The following is a 27,309-nucleotide window of genomic DNA, read 5'->3' as shown; positions in this document are numbered from 1 at the left end:
GTCTCCCTTCATCTGCACTTCTGTAAACCTCAAAATCTACAGTAACCTACACATCTTAAGTTACCTAAGATAATCATAATAGATTTCATACAAAGACAAACTTGATCCTACTGACTGAGACCAATGAATAAAACAAGATAACAAAAAAGTCATTTCCAAATCTTCAAACTAGTGAAAACCACAATGTTACTACAACGAGTACTCTTTAAACCAATGATTCGGAAACATAAAATGATTTAAAGAAAGTCTTACACAAATGTGAACAATGTAATACTGTCACACAATCAAAACTGAAAGAAAAAAAAACCAAGTCTTTATAGAAAAGATCAAAGCTTTCACAATAAGCAACAGTACCCACTTAGAATCCAAGCTTGGTTCTGCGCCAATGCCTACGCTTAGCATTGTACCTACAAAAACCAAACCCACATAAGATTTCACTAATTCCACCCTAAACCCATCGATCAAAAAATACAAAAGCTACAAAATTCGTTTACAAAACCTGATGGTGTTGTCGGTACGGAGACGAATCCAGTGAGGGATAGGCCTGTTTTGCCTCATCTTCTTCCCAAGCTTCTTCTTGATCATGAACGACTTGTGCGACGGCTGTTTCACATAATGAAGAGATCATCAAAATGATTCAAAGTTTCGAACTTTTCGTAACATTTTGATACTAAAATTGAAAATAGAAGACAGCGGAGACTAAGATTGAAGTAGATGAGAGATGGACTTACCATCTTGAAGCTTTTGCGATCTAGCTTCTGGAACCGAGCCGAAACGAAAGAGAAACCCTAAATCTGGAGAAGAAGCTTGTAAATGTGGTGGCGGTGAGATTTTATACGGCGACGAGATTTTAGGGTTAGAAAGTTTTTGATTGGGCCACATAAGCCTATTTTTCTAAGCATCATTTGATTTTGGGTTCAAGTCCACATAGGCCCATTTTTCTAAGCATCATTTGATTTTGAAATTGGGCCGATTTGAATATCGACCATTGGATGGTTTGGTTAGATCGTTTCAATAGGTTCGGTCAGATTTTCGAATTTGTTAAGAGAATAGTACGATAACCAAAATGGCATGTTTCATATACAATGGTTAAAAGTTTTGATCTGATAATCAATTAATGGCTTTATGATCAATTGTAAATGTTTAATTAAAGATTCCGTCTAACCATTTTTTTTGTATGAACATAACCTACAAAATGTTCAACTTCAATTTCCATTAACGTGCAATAATTATTAATTGCTTGTGATGTGAAAAATAAAATTTTAGTTAAAAAAAAAAGTTAATAAAATTATTTTTCAAATATTCTTCTAGTTTTTTTTTTCTTTTATATATCAGTGACTAATAAACAATTTTGTAAGTTGTGAATGATTGGAGAATGAAAGCTCAGGAGTCAATCACATTTTTTGGACTGCCTTGGCATAAAACAAAAAGCAGCGAGTAATGCACCAATCTCGCAGTGAATTTGTGTACTTTTCTATATTTTATTTTGTAGTTGTACATTTTCAAACCATTTTCTTTTCTTAGCTGGAACCCTAAAAGGAGCCATTCAAAATCAAACAAACCAAGGGTAAAATAACAAATTAAGCATGCATGACAATCAAATAATAAGTTTACCATAGTTTATGTGGGTTCATATCTTAAGATCAGTCCACAAATTATTCATGTGTCAAATTAAAAGGTTTAATATACTGTCAGCGATTAAATATTGCATACTTTGATCCTAAAGCACAGAACTAATAAGAGCTTTAACAAGATATTCTATTTGTCTATACCATTTTTGTACAAAATGGTAGCTTTCACTGTGGCCAAATACGTAAAAAAAAAAAAAAAAAAAAAAACTAATACTATAAAGGAAAAGTCAAGTGACATTCAAAGAATTGAACTTGAAGATTAAAGATAATGTGAAAACCGGCACGAGATATCAATGAATGTCTGTTTTGGTCTACAACATTTATATACAAAGTTGCTTTCAATTTGTCGACTTGACCCACTCTTTTGAATTTCACAACATGACAACTCATTTTCAGACACATAAGCCAAGCAACCTCAAGTATAGTATATACTATCAAACTAGTCATATATGACATACCCATATAAAATAATAAGTGTTTTTTTTTAATGCATGTGCGTGTATAATAGATCAACCAAGTAGTTCAGTTCAGATTTGAAGAGACCTAAAATGAAAATATCTGCTCTTGGTCGTGGTGGCTCCTCCCCTTTATCCGCTTGTTTCCATCCTTCCGCCACCGCCACAAACGATGATCTACCGTCGTCTGCTCCATCGCCGTCATATTTCTCCTCCGGTGACCTTCCGAATCCTACCACCACTTGCCATTACCACACAAACGTCGGTGTTTTCTTCCTCACATGGTCTCAAGCCTTCCTCCGTCGCTCTCTCCACCTTCATTTCTACTCATGCAACTCCGTAAATTGCTATCTTCACTCTCCAGATTGCTACCGCCACTCCGTTCCCTTCACTTTCCGGCTCGAAGTCAAGCCCTTGACCTTCTGGAGAAAACATGGATCCAAGAAGATATCTCGAAAACCCGATATTCGAATCGTATGGGACCTGACTCATGCAAGATTTGGACTAGGACCTGATCCTGAATCCGGGTTTTACGTAGCTGTTATTGTATCAGGCGAAGTGGGTCTTCTCGTTGGCGATGGAAACGAGAAAGAGAGGCCGAGGAGACAAGTCTTGGTGTCCAAGAAAGAGAATCTGTTTGGAAACAGAGTTTACTCTACGAAAATCAAGATCCAAGGAAAACTAAGAGACATTAGCATAGACGTTAAGGTTGTTAACGACGATGCTAGTCTTCGGTTTAGCGTAGATGATAAGAGTGTTTTAAAGATTAATCAGCTTCAGTGGAAATTTAGAGGGAACACAAAGATAGTGATCGATGGTGTGACGATACAAATATCGTGGGATGTATACAACTGGCTTTTTGGTGACAAGGATAAGGTTAAACCGGATAAGACACCCGCGGTGATCTTGCTACGGTTTGAGAACCAAGAGGTTGAAGGAAACGACGCGTTGATGATGAACAAGCGAGTAAGAGACAACGTTGTTTTGCGGAAGGAGAACTCTCAAATACCGTCGTTTTGGGCGACTTCGTATGGTCATTGGTCTTCTTCTCGGTTGTCTTCTGTGATGGAGTGGTCTAGTTGTAGAGAGGAAGATGAGAGGAGCTTTGGGTGTAAGAGTTGGTTCTCTTTGGTTATCTACGCTTGGAGAAAGTAAGAAGAAAATCATTTTTATCATTAATTCTTTTGTATATAGATCAATGAATTGGATAAGAGGATATACGAAAGTGTGTAAGAATCAGAGTTTTATAATCTTTGACAAGAAAACTTTGATTTGTTATGTATTTACAAAGACCAAAGGGTTTATAGGTCAAACTTCGAAATTTTTTTGATTGGTCTAATTTTGGGGTGAGACTAATATTTGTTTTGTTTAATCCTTTAATAATTGATCAAATCTACAATTTGAAGAATGATTCATATTTTTTTCTCCAGTGAAGGCAGTTTTAGCCTCTTCCTATTTTGCAATCCCCTAATTAAAAATATGATTCAATTTTTAAAGATGTAATTCTTGGTTGGATACTTGAATTTCCCTAAGAGCATCTCCAACCCCACTCTATTTCAGAGTCAAATCTCTATTATAAAGCAACATTTGCTTCAATCCTACTCTATATTTTACTCTAAAATAGAGAAAATAATAGGATTGCTCTATATATAGAGCAACTCTATTCTCACCTTTATTTTTTTACACTAACTCTATTATAGAGGTAAAAATAGAGTAATACATTGGAGGAAAACAGTGCTCTATTTTTGAGTACTCTATTTTAGAGAAAAAAATAGAGAAATACAATGGAGATGGTCTAAGACATCTATAAGTGGTGGCGTTCAATTAAATATGAGAAAACAAAAAATTGATTCATGATTCTTTTGATTAGATTTGATTTTTAAACACACTTAATTTTTATAATTTTTAGTTGTGTATTTGAAATATTTTTTTTGTCTTATTCGTAATTTAAAGTTTTTATAAGATAATATACTAAATAAATTCACGTGTAAAAACCTAGTATATCTTATAGTTGGACATATATTCATCACTACAAAGACATAAATCTATGTTATTTTTTATTTTTGCCAACAATCTATGTTAATTTTTATTTTGAGGTTTATTGAAGAAGTGAGAAATAAAATAGTATTCCAAATCAACGTCGGAATCCTGCTGACCGGTCGGTATGATGAGAGGACCAATCGGTCTGTATCCTATATATGAGATTCTTCTAATAATAATTCTTCTAATAATTGTTCAGTCAGTAAATCTACCATATGTGGAAAAATGATAATTGTTTCTTGTTTACTTTATTGAAATCTGAAAACCAAAGAAAGGACAACAACCAGTCAACCACCATGGCATTAAGACATCATTACAAACAAATCCATCATGATGCAGATTATATTGTTTGTTCTCATATAAACATCCTCGCTAATATCGATGTTAATCTTTAGTTTTTGTAACATTTTCAAGAACGAAAGAGATATAATTATAACATTATTTAGATGATTGCGTGTTTTAGTTAAATCAAACAACTTAATTTGAGGAAAATTAAAGCCTAAGAAAGAACTAAGCAGAAACTAATAAGCAACATCTAAATACAAGATACATCAAGGAATTTTATATACAGGCACCATTAACATTTCATTATCATTTTCGTCATCCATTGTCCATTGAGATACCAAAAAAAAAATGACCACAAAGAGAGTCAATGTGTTTAAAACTTTGGAATAAAGAAACTCCAATGAGTGATCAAACAAAGAAAAATATATGAATCATTGTTCTTTTTGTACATACTTATAACCTCTCTGTCTCCTATAAGCAATTGTACCAAGAAAGAAAAGATCTACTACACACCCAAAAAGGTTTTTTAAAAACATGGTCTTTGAGAACAAAAGCACGAGCATGCCCATGTATGATTGATACTTTGCTTGGCATTTTCCTCTGTTTTTTCTTTCTTTTGTCTTTACACATTTTTTCGTCCTTATCATAAACAATAATTAAATGTTAAAATAAAGAATCAAGTCTTGACGCTTACGCTTGGCGACTTCTGGTCTTGACCTCTAGGTCTTTGATTTTTCTTTGAACCCGATGAAGAAGAAAAAGAAGAAGAAGGTTGGTTACCAGTTGATTTTCCTCGACTGTGTGGACGATGATTATCAGGTGTCGATGAAGACGAAGAAGACAAGAGTAATGGACCTGATCGTGTTCGGTTTCTTAGCTTCTTCTTCTCACTTTCCGAAAGCTCTCCTTTTCCTACCCGCCTCACTTTTGCCTCGTTTAAACGCGGTGGTAACACACAGTTGCAAAGAACCCCTACACAAAAAAACATAACCTTTTGCATTACTTGATGATCTTTCTTACACATTACATATAATTCAGTATGATTGGTTTACCTAAGCGAGCAAGTCGGTTGACCCATCTAGGAATCGATTTCTGAGTAAGTTTAACACAAACTTCATTGCAAAAATGGTTGCAGTTTCTTGTGATGAGATGGTACTTGTTTCCTTGATACTCTTGAGCTAGTTTCTCCATATAGACTCGGACTTCTTTGGCAACCAAATCTGTTTTCCCGACAAGAATCGATTTCCTAAACGTGAAACCAGGACACTTCTTTGGCTCCACTTCAAATATACCTGTGTTTGAAGATTCATGTGCTCCAAATGCATATTCAACTCCATGAACTACATACAAAAACATTACATAACACATAAACTTAGTCCATTACAATACTCTATTTGATCATCTAAGCAATAGAACATTCTACAATTCATAAAGCACAAGGAACAAATCAAAGTATTGTTCTGTAATCATAAAAATCAAAACTTTGAGACTTTGGTATACTCTTTAGTCAATTCAGAGAAGAACCAAAGTCAATTCTCAACAAATCTAAAGTTTCAAAAAACCAAAAAGTCACATTCTTTAGCAACCAAAAAAGTAGATTCGAAACAAAAAAAAGGCCAAAACCCAGAAAACAAAATTGAACTAACCTTCAACACCAGAATGAAAGACACCAAGTCCAAGCCAATAACCATAAGCATTCATAGGGGTTAGATCGTAGACATTCAGATAAACCGGAACAGAACCGGATTGCTTCTTCCGCCTAACCGAACCTTTGAAGCACAACATCTCTCTCTCTCTTTCTCCGGTTCTTCAATACATCACAAGATCGGGAAACTTTAAGAACCGGAGATAGAAACTTTCTATTAGAAAGGGCAGATCTTGGATTTTTAAAGATTGAGACTTTATTTAAAGGGCTCTTCGTCGTTTCATCTTCTTCTTCCTCTCAACTGTTTATGAAGTTTCTGAGAAAGACAACAATATTGGGGGGCTTAAAGCAAAAAGGCGTATGTTGTGTTGTTCTTTTTAGCACTTGTTTGCTTTCTCTACTTTACCATACGTTTCTGTTAATTCACTGCATCGATCTGGTATTTATATTAAATACGGTAAAGATATTTTTATCTGTTTTTCAGTGCCACTCGTCCATTTGCATTTATGTTTTGGCTGTTTTGGGCTTTAAAGGTAATAAATTTGAAAATTACAATGTATTTTGTATTTTTATAGGATATAATCTAATTAAAAGTTAAGAAATTAAAAATAATTTTAGATACATGGAAGAAATACAAATTAGATATTTATGAAAAAACATACTTAGGTACACCTCCCCATTCTCAACCAATCAAAATCTTCCATATAATATTTTATTTAAAAAATAAATCAAAATTAAATTAAAAAGTAAAACAATTAAAAAAAACAAATTCTGTATTTTATAGTATATAATCTAATAAAGAAGTTAAGAAATATAAAAATAATATTAGATACATGAAAAAGGTACAAATTAGATATTTATGTGTATTTTGTTTAACTAAAATAAAATAATATATATTTATATAGATAAGCTTCATTTGGTTGTGTAACTAGGCTACTAGTCTAGGCATACCCAAAATAAAATGTAACTGTATTTCGGACCATAATCGGATCGTATTCAAGCCGTAACTGATCCGTAAACATATAAACCAGTTAAATATCATAACTGTTAACCATAAATATATTTTTAAATTGTATCAACCATAACCATTAACTAAGGTGTTGATTGGTTCTCCCGCTACCTCTCGTAAACGCTGCGTTTGTGGGTGGTAGCGGTTGATAACGATTGGTACCAATCACACAAATCGCTTCCAATCGCTCCAAATCGCTCCCAACCGCTTCAAATCACTAAATTCTAAAAGTTGCTTCCCACAAGCGTTTGCGGTTGCGGGCGATTGCGTTTGGAATTTTTTTTTATTTAAACTTGAAACAAATCAATGATAATGAAATATTTTTTTATATATATATCTTTTACCTAACTATTTTATTCATTAAGGATGAGAGAAAATGAACTATGAATACAATTGAGAATATTAAAAAACAAACAATTGGAAGACAATAAGATTTCAATTAACAATAACCCGAAAAATTTAATGTATATATAATGGTACATCGTACATAAGTTTTAAAAAATCTAAATAAATATTAACATTTCATCAAAAATTTTAAAAAATAAGATTATTTGTGAAAAATATAAAAAGAAATCACGAGTGACTCTTCTCAACTCTCGTTTAATCATTACTACCGATGCAAATACTGCCCCACAAAACTTATTGAGTGTGTGAGATTTAAGAAAGAAGATTTACGAACTAAAACATATGTTTTGTCATTTATCAAATTACTTGATTAAAGTTTTGTAAAAAGCCAAATGTATAAATAGATCCCTCATAAGCAATGTTTTAAAACCCGGACCAGACCGGCTGGTCGGACTTATTAAATTTAACTTTAAATAATTAAATTTAATAGATCAAACTTAAATTTAAATAATTAATTTTGGATATATTACGATACATAAATTGAACATGCTAAGGCAAACAAATACATTTGCCTCCAATGCAAGCACGTAAACCATCCGGGCATTGAGGAGACGCAAAACAATCAGAGACCATCTTACATGACACAGCAGTCTTAACATTCATCGAATAAATCTGTTTGACGCTCGGACATTGGCATTGTTTGTTCACACATTGCGCGCTTCCGTTCGAACATCGAATTGATTTGCACTGCTCTGTTGTCTTGCATGGAACTATCAACTGAGCTTCAACACTTGGAATACTCGCCAACAAGGTATCTGTTCATTTGTTACAATTTGATAGGAATCAAGCTATGTTTCTAATCGATTTTATGTATATAAAACATGAAAGAAATCAAGACTTACATGAAAGAAAGAGAGCGAACAAAATGAGCAATGTTGCCTTTGATGCCATCTTAACTTGAAATCTCGTGTTTATTAATTTAAAGTTTAAGATTTTTTTTTTATTATTTTAAAATATTTGTTTGATAATGTTTACAAAGGTTGTGGGTGACAATATTTTTATATTGTGTGTCTGAAGCATGAAAGGCAACTTAACTGGTGTGTTGACTAATTTTATATGTTGAATATCAAAACATTGACTAGATTGTCAATTCAATAATAATTTTGGTACAATACCTTAAAAACCAAAAAAGAAAAAGAAAAATATCAATAGAAAAGATACCATTCCAAAATTTGTTCATAGAATGCATAGAAATATATTATGCATAAATAGACAAATTTTTAAATATTTACTTTTTATTTCCAACTTTCCTGTAAAATAATTATTAAAAAAAAAAACTTAGTTTCTTAAACATTTTAAACCTATTTAAATATTTGTTTTTTATTTCCAATTTTCCTGTAAAACATTTTTTAAAAACACTGATATAAACGCCCTACTTAAGATAAGTTCCTCCCTCGCATTTATCAAAAGCTATTTGAATCATACATAGTTCCAACAATTTTTTATACAACTTCAAAGAAAACAAACAGTTGAAAATTACAAAATATAAGACATCAAAACAAACCCAAAACAAAACCAAAACAAAACAAACACATAAGTCTGAACCACGTGGTAAACAACATTTGAAATAAAAACACTGAATAGATATTATCCTTCTTGCATTTTTGCGGTAAAATCATCCATTTAAGTCACCTAGCCGATCTTTTTAAGCATTTCTCTCTCGATTGATAATATGGCTAACCCAATCAATCTATCTTTGACACAGTATAGCTCACAGAATTTTCTATCATTTCAGCTTATAAAGCTTCTCGCGGCAGAAGAAATTGACACTAGAATGATCAACAATAAGTTTCTATTCAGAAACTTAATTAACCACTTCAATTCAGAAACCTTCCATTATTCCAAAAGATGTACCACATCAATAGGTTTCTTAACTTCATTTGGTAATACTTCTCGTAAAACGTTTAGTTCATAATCATATAGTTATATGTCAGAGTGTTCACCATGTTTAAGGGATGATTCAAAGTTCACACATGATGCCATCAAATTTTCATCACTTGCATATGTTAATTTCTTTACATTGAACATAAATCCAAAAGTTTGTCCATGCCTTTGAAATTGCTCAAACCTTGACACAAAAGAAACTAGAGCTTCATCTATGAGTGTGAAGAAGTAATTAATTTTAATATCTTCCTTCATTGATAATTTCATATCCTCAACTTTTCTGAAACTACATCCAAATACTTCGTTTTTCTATTGATCATCTTCTCTTTCACAAGTTATTCAGCTTCTATATCTATAGCCTCTACAACTTGTACAACCTCAGACTTTGCTGCTTTCTCGAATCATGTCACTATAATTTTGAAAATATGAAACGAGTCTTTTTAGCTTGATAATAGCAACACCAATAATATTTAACCGTGTGTACTAATTTACTACTATTAACCTCCTAAATTTTTTTTTTTCTTTCTTCTCCGTACTTGACACAACATCAATCAAGAATTTACGCCATGAACAGAATTAACTGATCTTAAAAACTCAACGCTTAACTGATGATACACGTCTCAAAACCGAAACTGACGTACCTATTGACGGACATGTTGACGCACCATTCGTACGAGACCAGATTGCTTAGCAAGGTGTATTTCATCCCAACAACCAAAGAGTAAACCAGCCCATCTCGTTGATCCATTAAGGTGCCCAAAACACTGAAGATCCACTCAACATATGGTCCGACCCGAAGTCACCCGAGGATCAGCACGAAGCCATTTAAGGATTGTTTCTATTTCTTTGATCATCTAGGTGCACCTCAATATCATATTTGGAAACCTGGAGATAATCTCTAGAGACTTATCTACACGTCTTAAGGTGTACCACACCTCGCTCGATCAGGCATATCAAGTTCGGACAAAGAAGTGACTCAAGGCATATCACACTTGCCATTTTTTGAGTCATATTTTCTTCAGCTTGGCTCAAGTTTTGATTTGAAATTTAGATTTTAGATGATAAAAACTATATAAAACACATGTATACACTCAAATCACAAGACTATTTTCTTGATCAGGAACGGCCCAACTTAAATTGCTGCCTAAAGCAAAAACTCTGACATATGTATAAATAGATAGATATATAAACACATACGCACACACAAACCCAATTTACAAACTTTTTCATCAGTTCATTTTTGGAGTTAATAATTGATTGGGTTCTTATTTTGCATCCACCAAACTTGAAGGCTGAGATCATTGGGAGTTGGGGCCCAACACAAAGAATCATCGCTGGCCAACATCTAAAATAAACTTTGGTTTTTTCTTGTATCATTGAATAGTATAAAATATTACAATAATTGAACTAGCTTATGTTTATGGACTATATGATTGATAAACAAGATGTCAATGTAAAATTTATTTCAATCCAAATAGATTTCCGGGTTTTATATTCAACAACCCATGAATAACATGCATACGTACATACATTCATGCATGCATATATGTATACATTCATGCATATACAAAGTATATTTGTATGATTGATAATAGTCAGGATTTTGCATAAGAGTTTTCTTTTGCTAGGAAAAGAGGAGAAAAATAAATAGTATTTTAATGAAATGTAACTTTCATGTTTATTAATGGGAATTAGAGACTGAAGTCGGACAACTTTGGAGAGCTGCGGGATACTTAAAAAGGTTACACTGATAGTGGATGATGAATCATATGATGATTATGTTATCTAACGTTATTAAATATGCTAAATATTTTTAACATTATAGCTAAAATACAAAAATTATAACATATATTATTAATAATATTAAAATTTGGGCATTTTGAGGAAATGATTTGAATTTAACTAAAAACTTAACATCACTTCAAATTTTGGTACGAGAAATATTGATACTATCGATTATTAAAAGTGATACTAAACCAAGTCGTTTTGGTTCAGTGGTAAAGAGAGTAAAGTCCTGCCACCTGCGTTCGAGTAGCATTAGCATGGTTTTAACATGGTTTATCCCGGCCCCAGAATATTAGTCTTTGGGATTAAAAAAAAAGTGATACTATAAAGAATATTAATAATTTTTCTTTTGATCAAACACCCCAATATTTTTTTTAATCCAAAAGTATACGACACCCGTTAGAGTAATCGTACGAATCGGTATAAATTTGAAACAAATGCTACGACAAGTATTTAACAGTTATTACATTTTTGGAAAATAATTTAATTTCGTTCGTCCGTTTAACAGTTGGACAATCCTAGATTAACAAGAATCAAAATGTATCTCCACAGTAATGATGCGATATAAATGAGATTAAACCAAATCTTCTTCTTAAAACACTTTCCCATCTTTACTGGTTTTTAATTTTAGCACAATTTAGCTGCAGAAAAGTTAAAAAATACTAATGTTTTATTTGTTAAGACTAGATGGAATGATACTGATTCCGGTTCAGTAACTAAACCCGAAGGGTGACTAGTGAACAATATTGTATATGGTTACCATTTCGGTCTTAAGTGATATTTTTGTGAAACTATTCATAATATAATTACATATTTAAAAATATTTGTTATACTTGTAATAATTCAAATAAAAAATTACAATTATAAACTCGAACATTCTATATTTTTTATTGAGTAATTAGAAGATTTTTTCAGATATATTTTGGGTACATTTGAGTACTGTGTTTAAACAAATACAAGAATACAACCAAAACATATTCATTTTCCGGTTCGGTTTTATATTTTTGGTTATGTTTCAAAGATTCTTTCTGAGTTTCTGTTTTATTATTTGTAATAAAAGAACAAAAGATTATTAAAAAAATAATAAATAAATAAAAAATTGCAGAAAAAGTGGATTTGGCTTAGTCTAAAGAAGATGATCACACACAGTTTCTCATAGCCATTTATAGATAGCTTAATAAGATTCCTTTTTTTACTCTGCTGGAAAAAAAAAAAATCTTTTCTCTCTCTCTAAATCTAAATATTATATACTACTCTCTCATTACTCTCTTTCTAGACCTATTCATTTGAGTCATTGTTTCGTCGACGTTCTTGCACATCAAACCCAAAAAAAAGAAATTCCCACTTTCTCTCTCTCTCTCTCTTGAACACTTTTGCCAAAAAAGAAAAAAAATTTCGTTTGTGGGTGTGTTGAAAAGATGACTGTGGAACAAAATTTCGAAGCTTTGGATCAGTTTCCTGTAGGAATGAGAGTTCTTGCTGTTGATGATGACCAGACTTGTCTCAAAATCCTTGAAACTTTGCTTCGTCGCTGCCACTACCATGGTTCCTCTCTCTCTCTTTCTATTTCTTGATTTGACCCATTTTTGTTTTCTTTTTTTCTTGGATCTGTTCTTTTTTTTGGTTAAGATTCAGTTTGGATTTTAATTGTTTTCTTGATCTGTTTTTTTTTGTTTTTGGATTTGTGTTTTGTTTGACCGACCACATATATGTGGAATCTTTAAAAGAAAAGGTGGTGATTCAAAATAGCTCTATCTACCTAACTACATGTATGTCTAGACACACAAAAAACAAAATCTACAAAATGATTCAATTTTTAGATTTTTGTAAGATTTTGGCATTTCTCAATCCCATTTTGTGTGTCTGATCTACTCAAATCTTAATTATGCTACATGTGTGTGTCACAGAGGGAGAGAGAATTGAAAATTTTGTCTTTTTAAACTTAAAAACTGAGACTTTATGACTCTGCTGCTGCTGCAGTTACAACGACGAACCAAGCACAAAAGGCTTTAGAGTTATTGAGAGAGAACAAGAACAAGTTTGATCTGGTTATTAGTGATGTTGACATGCCTGACATGGATGGTTTCAAACTCCTTGAGCTTGTTGGTCTTGAAATGGACCTACCTGTCATAAGTAAGTCAATTATTATTTCTAATTTTTCTCTTATTTTTTATTTCATCATTTTTTTTTCTCCTTAATGACTACAGGAAAAAAGTTTTGATTTTTGTACCTCATTTCTTGTAAAGCTTTGATCTTTAGACTTGGTTTTGGTTTTTATGATGATGATGATGATGATGATGTCTTGTTGTTTTTAACTCTGTAGTGTTGTCTGTGCATAGCGATCCAAAGTATGTGATGAAAGGAGTTACTCATGGTGCTTGTGACTATCTACTGAAACCGGTTCGTATTGAGGAGCTGAAGAACATATGGCAACATGTGGTGAGAAGTAAGAGCCGTGGGAGTAATAATAATAATGTTGGTGAGAAGAGAGATGGATCAGGCAATGAAGGTGGTGGGAATTCAGATCAGAACAATGGGAGAGCCAATAGGAAACGTAAAGATCAGTATAATGAAGAAGAAGATGAGGAAAGAGATGATAACGATGATTCATCAGCTCAGAAGAAGCAACGTGTTGTTTGGACGGTTGAGCTGCATAAGAAATTTGTTGCAGCTGTTAACCAATTGGGATATGAGAGTAAGCTTATTAATGTGACTTGATTGGTTTGTTACCAAACACTCTGTATATTGCTGGTTTTAATGTTTGTTTTTGTGTGTGTTGTTTTGATTGAAGAGGCAATGCCTAAAAAGATTTTGGATCTGATGAATGTTGAGAAGCTCACTAGAGAAAATGTGGCTAGTCATCTTCAGGTTACAATGAATCTTTCATGTCTCTTTAAATGTTTAACACTGAAGTTTTGTTTTTAAACCGCGAAAGCTTTATTCTTTTGTTTGCTGTGGCTGCAGAAATTTCGCCTTTACTTGAAGAGGATCAGTGGTGTGACTAACCAACAAGCTATTATGGCAAACTCAGACTTACATTTTTTGCAAATGACTTCTTCTCTCAATGGACTTGACGGTTTCCACCACCGGCCAACCCCTGTTGGATCCGGTCAGTTCCATGGTGGGACTCCCGGAATGAGACCTTTCCCTTCAAATGGGATTCTTGGCCGACTTAATAGTCCTTCGGGTATCGGTGTCCGCAACCTTTCTTCTCCTCCTGCAGGAATGTTCTTGCAAAACCAAAATGATCTCGGAAAGTTTCACCATGTCTCTTCACTTCCTCTTAATCACAGTGATGGGGGAAACATACTTCAAGGGTTGCCAATGCCTTTAGAATTCGACCAGCTTCAGGCAAACAACAACAACAATATTAGAAATATGAACAATAATAACAAGAGCATTGCTGGGAGCTCCATGGCTTTTCCTACCTTCTCTACACAACAAAACTCACTCATACGTGCTCCTAATAACAATCTCGTGGTTCTAGAAGGTCACCCACAAGCATCTCCTTCAGGCTTCCCTGGACACCAGATCAATAAACGTGTGGAGCATTGGTCAAACGCTGTATCCTCATCGAATCTTCCTCCTCCCCAGACCAGTAATAGCATCCATCATCAGTTCAATGTCTCTCCGTTACCGCATGCTAGACCTGACCCTTTGGAATGGAACAACGTGTCATCAAGCTACTCTATACCATTCTGTGACTCTGCTGCCAGTACATTGAGTCCTCCAGCCTTAGATACAACAAATCCGGGAGCTTTCAGCAGAAACACAGATTTTGATTCAAATGCAAATGGGCAACCTGGAGTCTTTTATGATTCATTGCAGATGAGACAATCAGGCAACTACGGTCCAACCACTGATGCTGCTATGTTGAGTAGTAACCCGAAGGAAGGGTTCGTCGTGGGGCAGCAGAAGTTACAGAGTGGTGGATTCATGGTTGCAGATGCTGGTTCCTTAGATGATATAGTCAACTCCACAATGAAGCAGGTGTGACATTAAAAAGCTTTGTCCAAATAGAAAGCATTCTGATATGATCTGTGAGATTGTGTGAATACTTAACTTAACATTGTGAATGACAGGAACAGAGCCAGGGAGAATTGTCTGGAGGAGATATGGGATACGGTGGCTTTAGTTCACTCAGAACATGCATATGAGAGAACATGCATCTCATCTTGTGATTGCTTTTGTCTCTTTCTTTTCTCATCTTTTTGTGTATTGATACTGTAAACTATTTGTTTTCCCACTGGTTCTAGCAATTAGGACTCCTACGAAGAAATAATAAAGAAAATAATTCATAAATTCTTATTTTAATATATAGTTTGTCTCTTTGTATTGCTCTGTAGTTTTTGTATTTGTTAATAAAAATATAAATAAATATATAAATTTCACGAGGCCTATGAAGAAACAACTCATAGATCATCACCCCCTATAAGAAAAAGTCTAAAAAGGTGAATGATTGTTATTCAAGATAAAGTGATGATGACGAATTTTAAAGCAATTGAGATTCCTTCGTACACTCAAAAGCCATTATTTTTAAGGTCAACCCACGTTTGCATTATTATAACATTGCTGTGTTATATGTGTATGTTAACGACTTGACATCATTTAGTTCTGTTTTGATGATTGAGTTTGGTATGATTGAAAAAAAAATCTAAATATGGGACGAACCAGAACACAGTAATTCGTTTTTTTTTTTTGATAATTTGAACAAACAGTAGTAACTAAAATATACAGAATTCAAACATTTGTATCATTAAACCAAAACCAAAACAGACAATGTTTACTGGATTACCGAACTTTATTTGGAACAATGCGCACTGTTAAGAAGCTTGAGATCCATACCAAAACGACTTTTGCGTAGTACAGAATTAGAGACAAAAACTAACAATTTGAATCCAACCTTAGTTCCAACCTTAGTCCTACAATGAGAAACTGCAGTTTCATGACTGGAACTTTGGAGCAGGAACAACTTTCTAAAAATAGATAAACATTAACAATATCAAAGTTAGCCTAAATGTTTCTCAAATATTGCATAAGCAGAAACTAGATCTGAGGATCTGAATCTTAGACAAGGAAGAATAAGTCCATACATCATAACTTAATAAAAGACAATAACAACAGTTCCTACTTCATGACCCCTTTGGTCTTGAATCTTTAGATACTTTACCAGTTGAGTCAATCCACGACCATGTTCTGTGGTTTCTCTTCTTCTTTTGCGTCTTCCATTTTCTCATCAGCATTGCCACTAGCTTCTCCAATGATCTCCTCTCCCTCCACCACATTCAGATCGACGCTGCCTCTCAACGGTTTTGTTTCTTAGGCCGTCTCCTTCATCTCAACATTGTTTAGGTCTGGCTTGGTGTCGCTTTCATGTGACTTCGATTGATCAGATGGAGCCGAAAGGATTGTGCTTATGTTACCACTGATAGATTCGAGTGAACGGAAACTCTCACTTAGCTTGCTACTTGGTGGTTGGTTGTTTACATATGCTTGGACTGACTCACGAGCGTTCTCATCAAAATCTTTGCACATCTGGATAACCGCAGAGAGATTAGAGTAAAATATACCGGTTCAAGACATTAACTTTCCAACCAAAAATAAACACAGCTTACCTGGTTATAATGTTGAGCTATTTCAACCCGCGCCTGGTTGTTGTCAACAGCAGCCGCCATCATTTCTTCTGAAGCTGCAGCGAGATTTAGAGAGCTCACATTAGATCCAACAACTCGTTAAATAAAGAAACATGTCATGGAACTTACTGATGGGATCAGTCTTGGGAAGTCCATCAAGCATTTCATCATCGACCTCAATAAAGCTAACTCCCACTGTGTCAGCGACCTTTGGTTCAGCTTCGGGCTCTTCAGCACGAATAGATGATGAGCCACCAAGTCCCTGCGACCAGAGATTCAATCAAAGTTAAACAACTCAGTGCAAGACATGTGAATAACCAATACTGCAGATCAACACAACATACATAATACTCCTCTGCGTATTCATAATTCAACGCCTTCTCCAAAAGTAGGACTCGCTTTTTCACAAACTCAACAAGTCGCCTCTGCATGTCCCGATAGTAGAACATCGAGTTTACTTGGGCCCCATCAGCAGAAGCATTATTGTTCCCAGTATTACCGCTTCCAGGATTCTGGTTAGTCTGTGCTCCCGGATTGGTGTTTCCACTACCATTCTGCCCCTGCAAGCCAGCTTGTTCAGCAGCAGACAAACTTATGTGAGGGAAGTTCAATTCTTTGCAGATAAGCTCTTGGATCCCCAACTCTTTGTCATCAACAATAGCTTGCCATCGTCCGTACCCATGCCTAAAGATTCAAATTTCCAGTGAAGGAAAAGAACATGTAAGCACGTAATGGAATATCATGAGAAAAGAAAACTATTCGGTGAGAACAGTGGTGCAGGTTCATACTTTAAAACAGCACGTATCATTGTCTTGTCATGTTCCTCCTTCCAAATTTTTCCACTTCTCAGTCCTGGGAATCTTTCAAGGATGCGGGAGGGGAAAAGAGGTTTCGTTGGATGGTCTTCTACAAATTTCACCTGTCAGGCAAGAGCACCAAAAAGAACATAATCACCACAGGATCAAAACTTCGGGGCGATAAGCTTAAGAAACAAAACGACAACAAAAAGAAAATTCTACAATAGGTTCGAAAAGGCAGCTTCCTTTATTTCTATACAAAGTGACGGGAAACAGAGAAAATGAAGCAGAACATAACCAAACGTTTTACCACAGTAATGCACAGAAACATCGTAGGTCTTAGATCTTAAGAGTGGTTTAAACATATAATTACTGTACTGAAAAATTGGTAGGGACTAAAACTATAGCCTAGAACCAAAGTGGCAACACTGTGCATTGGCTCTCATAAGACAACTCAGAAAATTAAATAGAGAACTTATTAAAGGATTACAGTGGACAGAATCACCTTATCCTGTACTAGCATCAGAACAGCAATTCTGATTAGAACATCTTCTATTCTAAGCCCTTCCTTGGGCACGCCATCTGCAGACAAAGACCATTATAGTAAAACATATTACAGGTTAACAGGAGAAGCAAAAATCACAGAAAAGCAGTAAACATTAAGAAGATCAATTATCAGTCACCTGAAAAGGTTGGAGAATTTTCGTCTATGTCTTCAGCAATGTGCTTCAAGAAGATTACTCCATACCTGAGAAAAGTCATTAAACAATCAGTTGATGAAATAGGATTAAGTCTTTCCGATGAATAAACCAGAAAGCCTTCTAACTGTGATGCGTTTTTTTTTTTTTTTTGTGAAGAAGCAAAAGAAAACAGTATTAAAGCCCATACTCTTTTATTTCATCATAGGTCTTCTGCTTTAAGCGAGGAACAAACTCCTTCCAATCATAGTTGCCAACTCCATACCTGCAATTTTTGGCCATTCAGAAGAACTTGTAAATCATGTGCAGGGCGAGGCTGAGGATCATATTGATGCATCTGGAGACAAAAATATTAGACAGACTAATTTCTGGTGTCCAAATGCCTTATTGGAAAGAAGATACCTCATCAACGTCTGCACAAAAATGGCCCTTTGACTCTGGTTGAAACCCATTACTCTGAAAGATCTCCCCTCGCCTTCCATCAAAGGAGTTGGCTCCGAGTTATCTACAGAAAAACTCATTTAATAAACTGCACACACTTTTAATATCACTAGTTTCAGCTCCATTCGAATTAAAGAATTTCAGAGACGTGGTAATACCTCGACCCCTTCTTCTGTACGGTCGTCGTCCCGTTTGAACTCCTTGCCCCGCTGCTTCACCATCTGTTGACTCGGCTTCATAACTTTCATCTCCAGAGCTCACATCTTCCAAACCAGCAAGATCATCTTCTTCAATGGATACCAACTATGAAAATATCGCATATAAGAATTAGAACAGCCTTTAATAAAAATGATATGAACTTAAAATAGGGAGTGAAGCAAAACGTATTTCTTGCAGAAGAAAACAGAAGACTATAGTTACTTGAGCCTTTACCAACCCCAATTACTTGACCCAACATGAAAACCCCTAAGATCTGTCGAAAATATTGATAGGACAAGGGCATCTAGTGTTTTTGGATACAGTCAACTAAATTATTACTTCCTGAATTTAGCTACTTAAGGAATTCGAAAGGGAAAAAGTAGGAAACAGAATGAGAAAGATATAAATGGTGAATAATCAAATCCAGTTATTAATATGATGCCACAATTGTATAAGGGGGTCAAAAAGAGACTAAACCTGCTTGCGACTTCTCTTCCTTTTCCCAAGAGCATTAAGTTCCTCAGCCTGATGCAGCTCAAATTTATCTTTTAACAACTCTTCCCAATAACTTACTCTATCAGAATTGCCTGCTGAAGATTTGCTTTCAGCAGCGACTCTCTGTGCCTCTAATGCGGCGGCCTCATTTTCATCTATATACTCAAAATTAGCCACCTAAGACGAAGATCACAGGAAATCATCAGAGTTAATGATACTACAAAGATACCGGACACCCTAATCGCATTCAAATAAAACAGCAACGCTGGAAACAGCCTCATGTTCCAGCTAAGTCTAAAGACCATTCAAATAAAAAAATCAGGCTTCAAAGAAATGTAACCAAATCAATAAATTGGCTCAATCAACATCATCACAAGTATAAATTTCTAACTTTAAGTCATCATCACTAGTTATCATTGAGTTTGCTTTCACTTTTAGCCAGAACGAAACAGTCAAGACACTTTCTAAAGACTGTCTATACGCATCAAAGCGGACTGGATTTAATTGCATTGATCCTCCAAACTTAGCAAGTAATTAATAATTTGACAATGCATGGACTCTTAAAGGCTTTCAAGGTTTGCTAAGTTTGGAGGATTCATTCGGTAGCCACCCATAGTCTGAATATTAAGGAATTTAAGAACACAATAACCATACACTCAAATGGAGCATTGAAAACCAGTCAATTCTGATCCAGAAAATCTAATAGAAGAGGAAGATAAAAGGCAAGAAAACCTTGAAAGCCTTTAAGAATCCATTCTCCTCTTCATCATCCACTGAGACCTCCTCCGCCTCCACGAGATCCCGATCAAGCAATCTGCAGAACAGAAGATGGAGACAAATAATGAAATATCCATGCAATTGACCGCAAAAGCTTCCATAAGAAAGGAGCAATCGGAAAGATCAGATACCCTTGTTAACCAAAAACAAGAGGGAAGGAGTAAGGAGTATATTACTTGTCTATAGCCGCATCATCATAATGAATTTTTCCAGACTTTCCTGCTTCTTCGTCTTCACTAGCAAAAAGCTCCTTTGATCCATACCTGATGATGTCATCTAATTCTTCCTAAATTGTAGTCAGGAAAACAAAACAAACAAATACTACGTGAGAAACAATCAACAAATATGGACCCCTTCTCTCTAATGTTTTTCTTTTTAAGCTCCGTGCTTATACCGAATAGTGTTCTTAGTATTTCTACCTTCTAACTCCAATCTGTTGAGAAATCTCTAATAATGTGAATAGGTGTACCTTCAGGTAATAAAAGTATACCTGATTAATATTTTGTGTTTTGAGTTTCCCGACAACAAGATGCTCCAGAACCATTTTCTTTTTAGTCAACTGCATCATCCTTTCTTCAATGGTGCCTCGGTTTATGAGCCTGTAAATCATCACCTAAAGGAAAATATAAGGATAGATTAGCGAAACTAAAAATAAGAAAAATGCAAGCTGACAGCAGTAAGAGATCATAGTTAAAACCTTATTTCTTTGGCCAAGTCGATGGGCTCTAGCCATAGCCTGAAGATCCGCATGGGGATTCCAGTCACTACAGAAACAGATAAAACAATTTCAATCATAGGTATGAAAATGAGAGCTGGTGTAAACCAAAACAGACAGCCACCCCACATTGCATGCCCACGAAATTTTATTATTAGCAAGACAGCGGTTAATAATTTTCTTGATCTTCCCGCTGCCTAACAATTTTCATGCTCAAGAAATAGTTATTTGGAAAAATATTCCAAATGCCTTTCTATCACTCATCATCACCTATGAGACATCTACTTAAAGCATCCAACTCACTTGAAAATCAACATATGCTACCAAAATCTCATGCTATCAAGCCAAATAGCTCCTCTTACTTCTTGACACAATAACTATGGAAAACATACAGATGACACTAAGAGAACTGAAATTCAAACCTGTCATAAATGATTACTGTATCTGCGGTTGCAAGATTTATTCCTAAGCCACCAGCTCTTGTGGAGAGCAAAAAACAGAACTTGTTAGAGTTTTCGGCATTGAACCGATCTATGCGTATTTGACGGTCAGCTCCGCCAACCTTTCCATCAATTCGCTCATAGCTCCAATTCTGACAAAGACAAGAAAATGAACAATTAAGTCATATGAAGGATTTTACATAACTGCATATTAGAAAGAAAAAAAATGTGATAGAAAGAGATAAAAACAAGTAGTCTCAAGTGCATGCGTCAGCAATAGTCATGATAATGACATTTCAAGTAACAAAAGATGTAATCTTTGAGGGAATAAAGAAGTTATATCGCCAACAGAGTAAGTTACACCATAAACTCTACCAAAGTAATTGCACCTACCTACAGAATCAACTCTACTACTTTTTTCTAGATAGAGTCCTCAGGCACAATTATGTATATAGAAGCATGTGCTGAAACTGAGTGTATATGTGAACAATGTATCAAACTCATGTACACAGGACAGATACCTTATAAAAACACTAGTCTTCAAGTAAACCCAGCATGTGAAACTGTGTGTATATGAGAACTCTGTACACAGTTTCAGCACATGGTAAACATATTTGAGGATTATTGTACTTAAGATATATAAACTTGTTATTTCTAATTTTCTACTGTGTATATGAGAACTCTCTACACGGTTTCAGCACATGGTAGACATATTTGAAGATTATTGTACTTATAAACTTGTTATTTCTACTGTATATGTGGAAATTGTGTCCTTATTCTTTCATTTTGACACAGAGTTCTTTAACTCTCAATCTCAGTATAGGCTTGACTTACTTCCTTGTATTTCCATAATTTTGCCTAAGGACTAGCAAGAAAAACGTAGAGTTGATTCTATAAAATGGTGTTCTACAGAAAAACAAGAATGAAAATCCATTGAAACAGAATATACATATAAGAAGCTCAGATACCTTATGGGAACAGTAGTCTTCAAGTAAGTCCAGCATGTGCTGAAACTGTGTGTATATAAGAACTCTGTGTCCTTGCTCTTTCAGCTTGACCATCATTTTATCTAGAAGTTGTAGCTTTCCACAAGATTCCAAAAGTTGTCTTTGATACATCATACATATACGAAAAAGTTAATGGAAAGTTTAACAGACGACTATAAACAAATTCAGATAATCACTTTTCGATAAATGAGATGTTACTTGAAAAATTCATTAGCATCGTGAATAACTGGCTCAACACCTTCCAGCATATAAGGATGGCAGCAAACTTTTCGTAATTCCATCATAATGTTATTAAGGGAAATCTGAAACAGAATCAGACCAACACAATCACCAGACGAATTACAGTGGACCTGTAACCCACCAATGAGGATATGGATCTGAAGAGTATACAAAAATTAATAAGAACTTACTTGAGCACCTCCCTTTTTTGTCAATATTTGATAATTACGGGTAAAAATAGCCTTGTAATATTTTTTCTGCAGGCTGCTCAAATCAACACGCAAAATGAGCTCCTTTTTTGGGGGCATGTCTTTCATTACATCTTTCTTTACCCCTATAAAATCAATCAAAATACGACACAGCATAGTTAAGATCATAAAATTCTTGCTTAGAAAAATTCCGTCTGAACGAACTTTTGAACACATCTCCACTAAAAAGATGAAGAAAAGGTTTCGGTTAATACTTCTGAGCAAATGTGGAGCCAACATGTTGTGCAGTCTTGAAATCTGCTCCTCTTGATTAATATCTTTGAACTCCTCCTGGAACTCCTCCAAACTTGCAAACTGCAAGTATTGTGCAATCAAATAAAATGTGTTAGCTATATAAAATTCTGTAAAGTATGTGAATTTATATATCTTTGCCATCCTTGGGATACCTTCCCCGCATCAAGAAAATGCATGAGCATGAAAAGTTCATCCAAGTTGTTCTGTAAAGGCACCACGTAATCATCAGTAACATATTGCAACTAATCAGGTAAGAAATTAGTGCAGGATCATATATAACAATTCTCATTGCAAATTGTCGCTACTAATGCTCAGATACAACTATTGAAAGTATAAACTCCAGGAATAAAAATCAAATGACGAACCTGAAGTGGTGTTCCTGTCAGAAGAATACGATGGTTACTTGAATATTGTGTTAATGAAGAGAACAGCTTTGAATCCTTATTTTTCAGTCGATGGCCTTCATCAACAATCTGACCCCAAAAAAAAATGTTACTAAGCTGCATAAAAGAGAGAAAGAGAGAAGAGTGCGAGAAATAATGTCTCATTAGGGAATAAGAGTTACCATGCACTCCCACTTAATTGGTTTCAGAACTGCTGTATCTAGGTTGATCATCTCATACGATGTGAGGAGGACATCAAACTTGATTCTTTTTTGCTTGCTTTCGCTACTGATTTGTCCAGATTTCTTTTTCTTGATCTTTTTTTGATCTTTCGAAAAGTAAAACTCATGTTCTCTGATAACTGCTCGGGCTTGCGAAGTGCCAAAATACATAACCTACCCGTCAAGTGATCACGAAGACCATTTCATTAACAAACAACAAAAACTTACCACAAAGGCACAACTCATTGCGTGTATAACTGCATACATACCACATTCATCTGTGGGGCCCATGTGGCAAACTCTCTCTCCCAGTTCCGCAGAGTTGATAGTGGAGCAATTACCAAATGTGGAATGAGGTTATCCTCAAAAAGTGAAGCTAAAAGGGCAATGCTTTGAATAGTTTTGCCTGTAAACAGGAAATATCTCACAATATTACAAAAATGGAAAACGAAAAAGCCTCTGACATTATATGAAAATATCTATTTGACCACAAGGGTGGAATAATTGAATATATACCTAGCCCCATTTCATCAGCAAGAATTACGTGTGTCTGCTTTGACCACGAGAACCGCAAAAAATTAAGTCCCTCAAGCTGGTACGGATGCAACAAGCCTTCAATAACAGAAAACAAAATAATCATAGCATCTATAGATACCAAAGATGGAAACATTTATAGTATATGAATTAGAGTGACCCAAATACCTTTGAGGAATTCAGGAGTATGATCACATTGTTGAAAGTCTCTAGGGTTTCTTTTGTGGTCAACATCTTTACCTCTGCGAGTTCTAGAATTTATATCCTTGAACCTTTGGATTTCATTCTGAAAGGTTGAGATGTCTGATTCTGACTCCCAATAACATTCATCATAAGATAGCTCTTTATATTTCACGAGATATTCCAGCTCCCCAGCTTCCTCTCTATATCACAAATGAAAAAATGCAAGTGTCACAAGAAAACAGCTAAGAATGTAGTAACTTTTGAAAAGAAAAAGTGAAAAGAAAAAGTAAGGAAAGCTTGATAATTTGGTAGAAAAAAACATCTAAATGTATTTTGACAAAGCAGCACTCTATCAAAGGTTCTGGTTTATTAGAGAACGAGTATGGTGAAAAAAATATATATGTAGAAAAAAGTTGGCAGATAAATAAATGAAGGAATTAATTCCATCACTAGACCTGCAGGCAAGAATCCGATCAACAGTGGTCCACTCAGGACGAATGGCAACAAAATCATCTTCGCTGTTATTGGCTGACTCCGCTTGACGGTGAAAGTTGTTCACCCTGGTTTTTAAACGATGATTTGACTTATAAGCCTTCTGGAATTCCTTCTCAGGCACCCTATGATTGGTCAAAGGAAATAAAAATCATGTCTTATAATGTTCACAGACAAGAAACATTGATAATTAGCATGTTCAAACACAGAGACAGAAAAAAAAATGCAGTAACTACCAAGAGCAGTGAAGGTATGATAATCCCTTCCACTTCACGAGATACTGTTTGACATAAACAGGCTTTGCTGCCGCTTCGGAGGAACCTTGTTCACTAGATACTGTAGGACGTGATTCACAGTCCAATATCTTATCAATCTCATTTAGAGGGCTAACCTGAAAATGTAGAAACAGTTCTACCATGTAAGAAAATGGAAGATATGGCATCCCAAAGAAAACTATGGACGTTGATTAGAATCTTACGCATTCAGGGCATCTCCAATTTTCCACAGAAGCATCTTTAAGAGGTGGAACTAGACATTTAGCATGGAACGCATATGTACATGTATTGCAGCTTACAAGATTTGCACTTTGCCCACAAGCCTGGCATGCATTTTCTTTCTGTACATCAAGAGTAACAACAACAACAACAACAAAAAAGGAATCAAATAGACAGAATAAGAAGCAGTTTAAGCAGAACAATAAGCTTGAGATAAGAGACAAACCGCATCTGTTCTGACAATAGCCTCAACTTGCTCAAGAGTCCGATCCTTTTTAGGAACAAAGTCGTCATCATCAGAATCATCGAGATTATAAACCGGTTTCCTGTCTGATCGTATACGAAGCCTCTCCACCAGACTACTCATATTTCTGCACACAAAACATGTCACCCATCAGTAAGCTCAAACGTAAATAGATAACATAAGTACACAATAGGTTCAGTGCCAGTTCTGAGGCTTAAAGCAAACTATGAGTTTCTACTGGATTCAATATACCATAATTAAGCTCTGATACCTAAACGTTCAATAACAATAGCTACTAAAAACTCGATTCATAAAACCACACAAGCAAGATCGAAGAAGCTTGTGAAAGAGAAAGAGAGAGAGTTAATGAAAAAAAACCCTAAACCAAAATACCTAAGCAAATCAAACATACAATCAAACAAACAAAACCCCAATTGAGTTTTCAAATGTGAGTACCCATAACTCGAATTAACAACCCATTTTAGCAATTTCATGAAAAGATTCAAAATTTTGCAAAAAACCCAGACCCGACATTTTCAAACTCTCTCAACTTTGTTGTACAAAGAAATTGAAAGAGACAGTAACTTGATTCGACGGAAACTGAGAAGTTGAAAAGCAATTTACTTGTCGTAGAATGAGTAAAAAAAAAGTGAAGCAGATGAGAGTGTGGAAGAGACGAAGAAGAAGAAGGAGAAGAAGAACCTTTGAATTTTGTTCGGGATCTGTTTGAAGAGGAGAAAAGTAACTCCCCAAACCTGAATAATCAGACACGAATGATTCTTTTACATTTAGCTTACGATTTAACTTAGGGTTATTATAACTTTAAATACACTTTATTACACATTTTTTAATACTTCCTCCAATATTGTTAAAAATAATATCTGAATATTATATATATAGACATATATATTTTATACCTAATACAATTTAGGATTTTATTCTTTTCCAAATAAGATTTAGAAAATTTTCATTTTTATCTGTCTTATCACATTTCTAATCGGGATTCAAAACCTTATATGCTTCGATTGGTAACATCATTTAAGCAAGGCGGTTAAGATTTTTTTTAGCGGTTGTAGAAAAGGCGGTTAAAAAAAAGGCGGTTACAAAAGATGAAAGAAAAAATGGTTAAATTCAAACGAGCGGTTAAATAATAGTTATGATTGGTAACAAGTGGTTGAATAGTAAAAACATTATTGTAAAAAACAACAACAAAAAAATAGTTTAAAATTTAAACAATTTTTAGAAATTATCAATTTTATTTTTAAAACTCTTCATAAATAATATAAATACATAAATATTTTTTTATAAAGAAAAAATATTTAAATAATTAAAAAAATTTCAACCGCTCGTTTTGTAAACAAGGTGGTTGCAAACTCACCTATTTTAAGGCGGTTGGCAACTGCCTCGTTTAAGCTTCTAGCCGCCTCTTTTAACCACTTATTCCAACCACTCGTTTCAACCGCCTATTTCAATCGCTCATCTGATTAGTAAACAAATGAGCGGTTGAATCTCCAACCACTGTTAAATGTGTTACCAATCAAAGAATGCATTTTTCATTTATAAAACGAGTATTCAGGTTAAAAATGAAATACGACACTGATTATGCTCATCCCTAATATGTTAAGTATATATGAACAACTTGTTAAATGAATTAGATCTATGGTTAGATGATTCATGATTGAATGATGCCTGGAAT

General features: G+C 34.6%; 6 protein-coding genes across 9 annotated transcripts; 2 read left to right on the top strand and 4 right to left on the bottom strand.

The window, feature by feature from the left end:
• Nucleotides 1-138: 138 nt before the first annotated feature.
• LOC104713984 (large ribosomal subunit protein eL39z/eL39x) lies at nt 139-864 on the bottom strand. The gene is made up of 3 exons (XM_010431212.3): nt 732-864; nt 500-603; nt 139-407 (listed from the first exon to the last, which is right to left on the bottom strand). The coding sequence occupies exons 1-3, from the start codon at nt 732-734 to the stop codon at nt 359-361; spliced, it is 156 nt and encodes a 51-aa protein (XP_010429514.2). The 5' UTR covers nt 735-864; the 3' UTR covers nt 139-358.
• A 1,091-nt stretch (nt 865-1,955) lies between these two features.
• LOC104713983 (uncharacterized) lies at nt 1,956-3,494 on the top strand. The gene has a single exon (XM_010431209.2). It carries the CDS (start codon nt 2,180-2,182, stop codon nt 3,239-3,241), a length of 1,062 nt encoding a protein of 353 aa, XP_010429511.2. The 5' UTR covers nt 1,956-2,179; the 3' UTR covers nt 3,242-3,494.
• A 1,322-nt stretch (nt 3,495-4,816) lies between these two features.
• On the bottom strand, nt 4,817-6,556 carry LOC104713982 (deSI-like protein At4g17486). The gene is made up of 3 exons (XM_010431208.2): nt 6,058-6,556; nt 5,464-5,751; nt 4,817-5,383 (listed from the first exon to the last, which is right to left on the bottom strand). Exons 1-3 carry the CDS (start codon nt 6,194-6,196, stop codon nt 5,088-5,090), a joined length of 723 nt encoding a protein of 240 aa, XP_010429510.1. The 5' UTR covers nt 6,197-6,556; the 3' UTR covers nt 4,817-5,087.
• A 1,331-nt stretch (nt 6,557-7,887) lies between these two features.
• Nucleotides 7,888-8,456, bottom strand: LOC104713981 (putative defensin-like protein 298). The gene is made up of 2 exons (XM_010431207.2): nt 8,313-8,456; nt 7,888-8,225 (listed from the first exon to the last, which is right to left on the bottom strand). Exons 1-2 carry the CDS (start codon nt 8,359-8,361, stop codon nt 7,960-7,962), a joined length of 315 nt encoding a protein of 104 aa, XP_010429509.1. The 5' UTR covers nt 8,362-8,456; the 3' UTR covers nt 7,888-7,959.
• Nucleotides 8,457-12,251: 3,795 nt separating this feature from the next.
• Nucleotides 12,252-15,441, top strand: LOC104713979 (two-component response regulator ARR12). Its single transcript, XM_010431206.3, has 6 exons — nt 12,252-12,684; nt 13,120-13,272; nt 13,463-13,834; nt 13,931-14,007; nt 14,104-15,129; nt 15,222-15,441. Exons 1-6 carry the CDS (start codon nt 12,558-12,560, stop codon nt 15,294-15,296), a joined length of 1,830 nt encoding a protein of 609 aa, XP_010429508.1. The 5' UTR covers nt 12,252-12,557; the 3' UTR covers nt 15,297-15,441.
• Nucleotides 15,442-16,112: 671 nt separating this feature from the next.
• LOC104713978 (CHD3-type chromatin-remodeling factor PICKLE) lies at nt 16,113-26,431 on the bottom strand. Of its 4 annotated transcripts, none has more exons than XM_087464842.1 (31): nt 26,316-26,431; nt 25,596-25,740; nt 25,354-25,491; nt 25,112-25,266; nt 24,839-25,000; nt 24,369-24,583; nt 24,183-24,278; nt 23,936-24,072; nt 23,628-23,840; nt 23,428-23,535; nt 23,215-23,265; nt 23,023-23,122; nt 22,751-22,893; nt 22,539-22,642; nt 22,302-22,440; nt 21,316-21,485; nt 20,876-20,942; nt 20,669-20,791; nt 20,355-20,464; nt 20,134-20,215; nt 19,384-19,578; nt 18,867-19,011; nt 18,670-18,772; nt 18,458-18,532; nt 18,253-18,317; nt 18,075-18,151; nt 17,561-17,691; nt 17,117-17,456; nt 16,902-17,034; nt 16,755-16,828; nt 16,113-16,674 (listed from the first exon to the last, which is right to left on the bottom strand). In XM_087464842.1, exons 2-31 carry the CDS (start codon nt 25,734-25,736, stop codon nt 16,459-16,461), a joined length of 4,008 nt encoding a protein of 1,335 aa, XP_087320968.1. In that variant the 5' UTR covers nt 25,737-25,740; nt 26,316-26,431; the 3' UTR covers nt 16,113-16,458. The 4 variants fall into 4 exon arrangements, with proteins under 4 accessions (XP_087320968.1, XP_087320970.1, XP_087320969.1 ...); XM_087464844.1 differs by having other exon boundaries at nt 26,141-26,384; XM_087464843.1 differs by having other exon boundaries at nt 26,199-26,384.
• Nucleotides 26,432-27,309: the final 878 nt, after the last annotated feature.

Source organism: Camelina sativa, chromosome 9 (genome assembly GCF_030686135.1).
Source record: "Camelina sativa cultivar CO46 ecotype springtype chromosome 9, ASM3068613v1".
Classification (NCBI taxonomy): domain Eukaryota; kingdom Viridiplantae; phylum Streptophyta; class Magnoliopsida; order Brassicales; family Brassicaceae; genus Camelina; species Camelina sativa.
The sequence above is the reverse complement of the archived record's forward strand: the minus strand, read 5'-3'. Positions and strand labels throughout refer to the sequence as shown.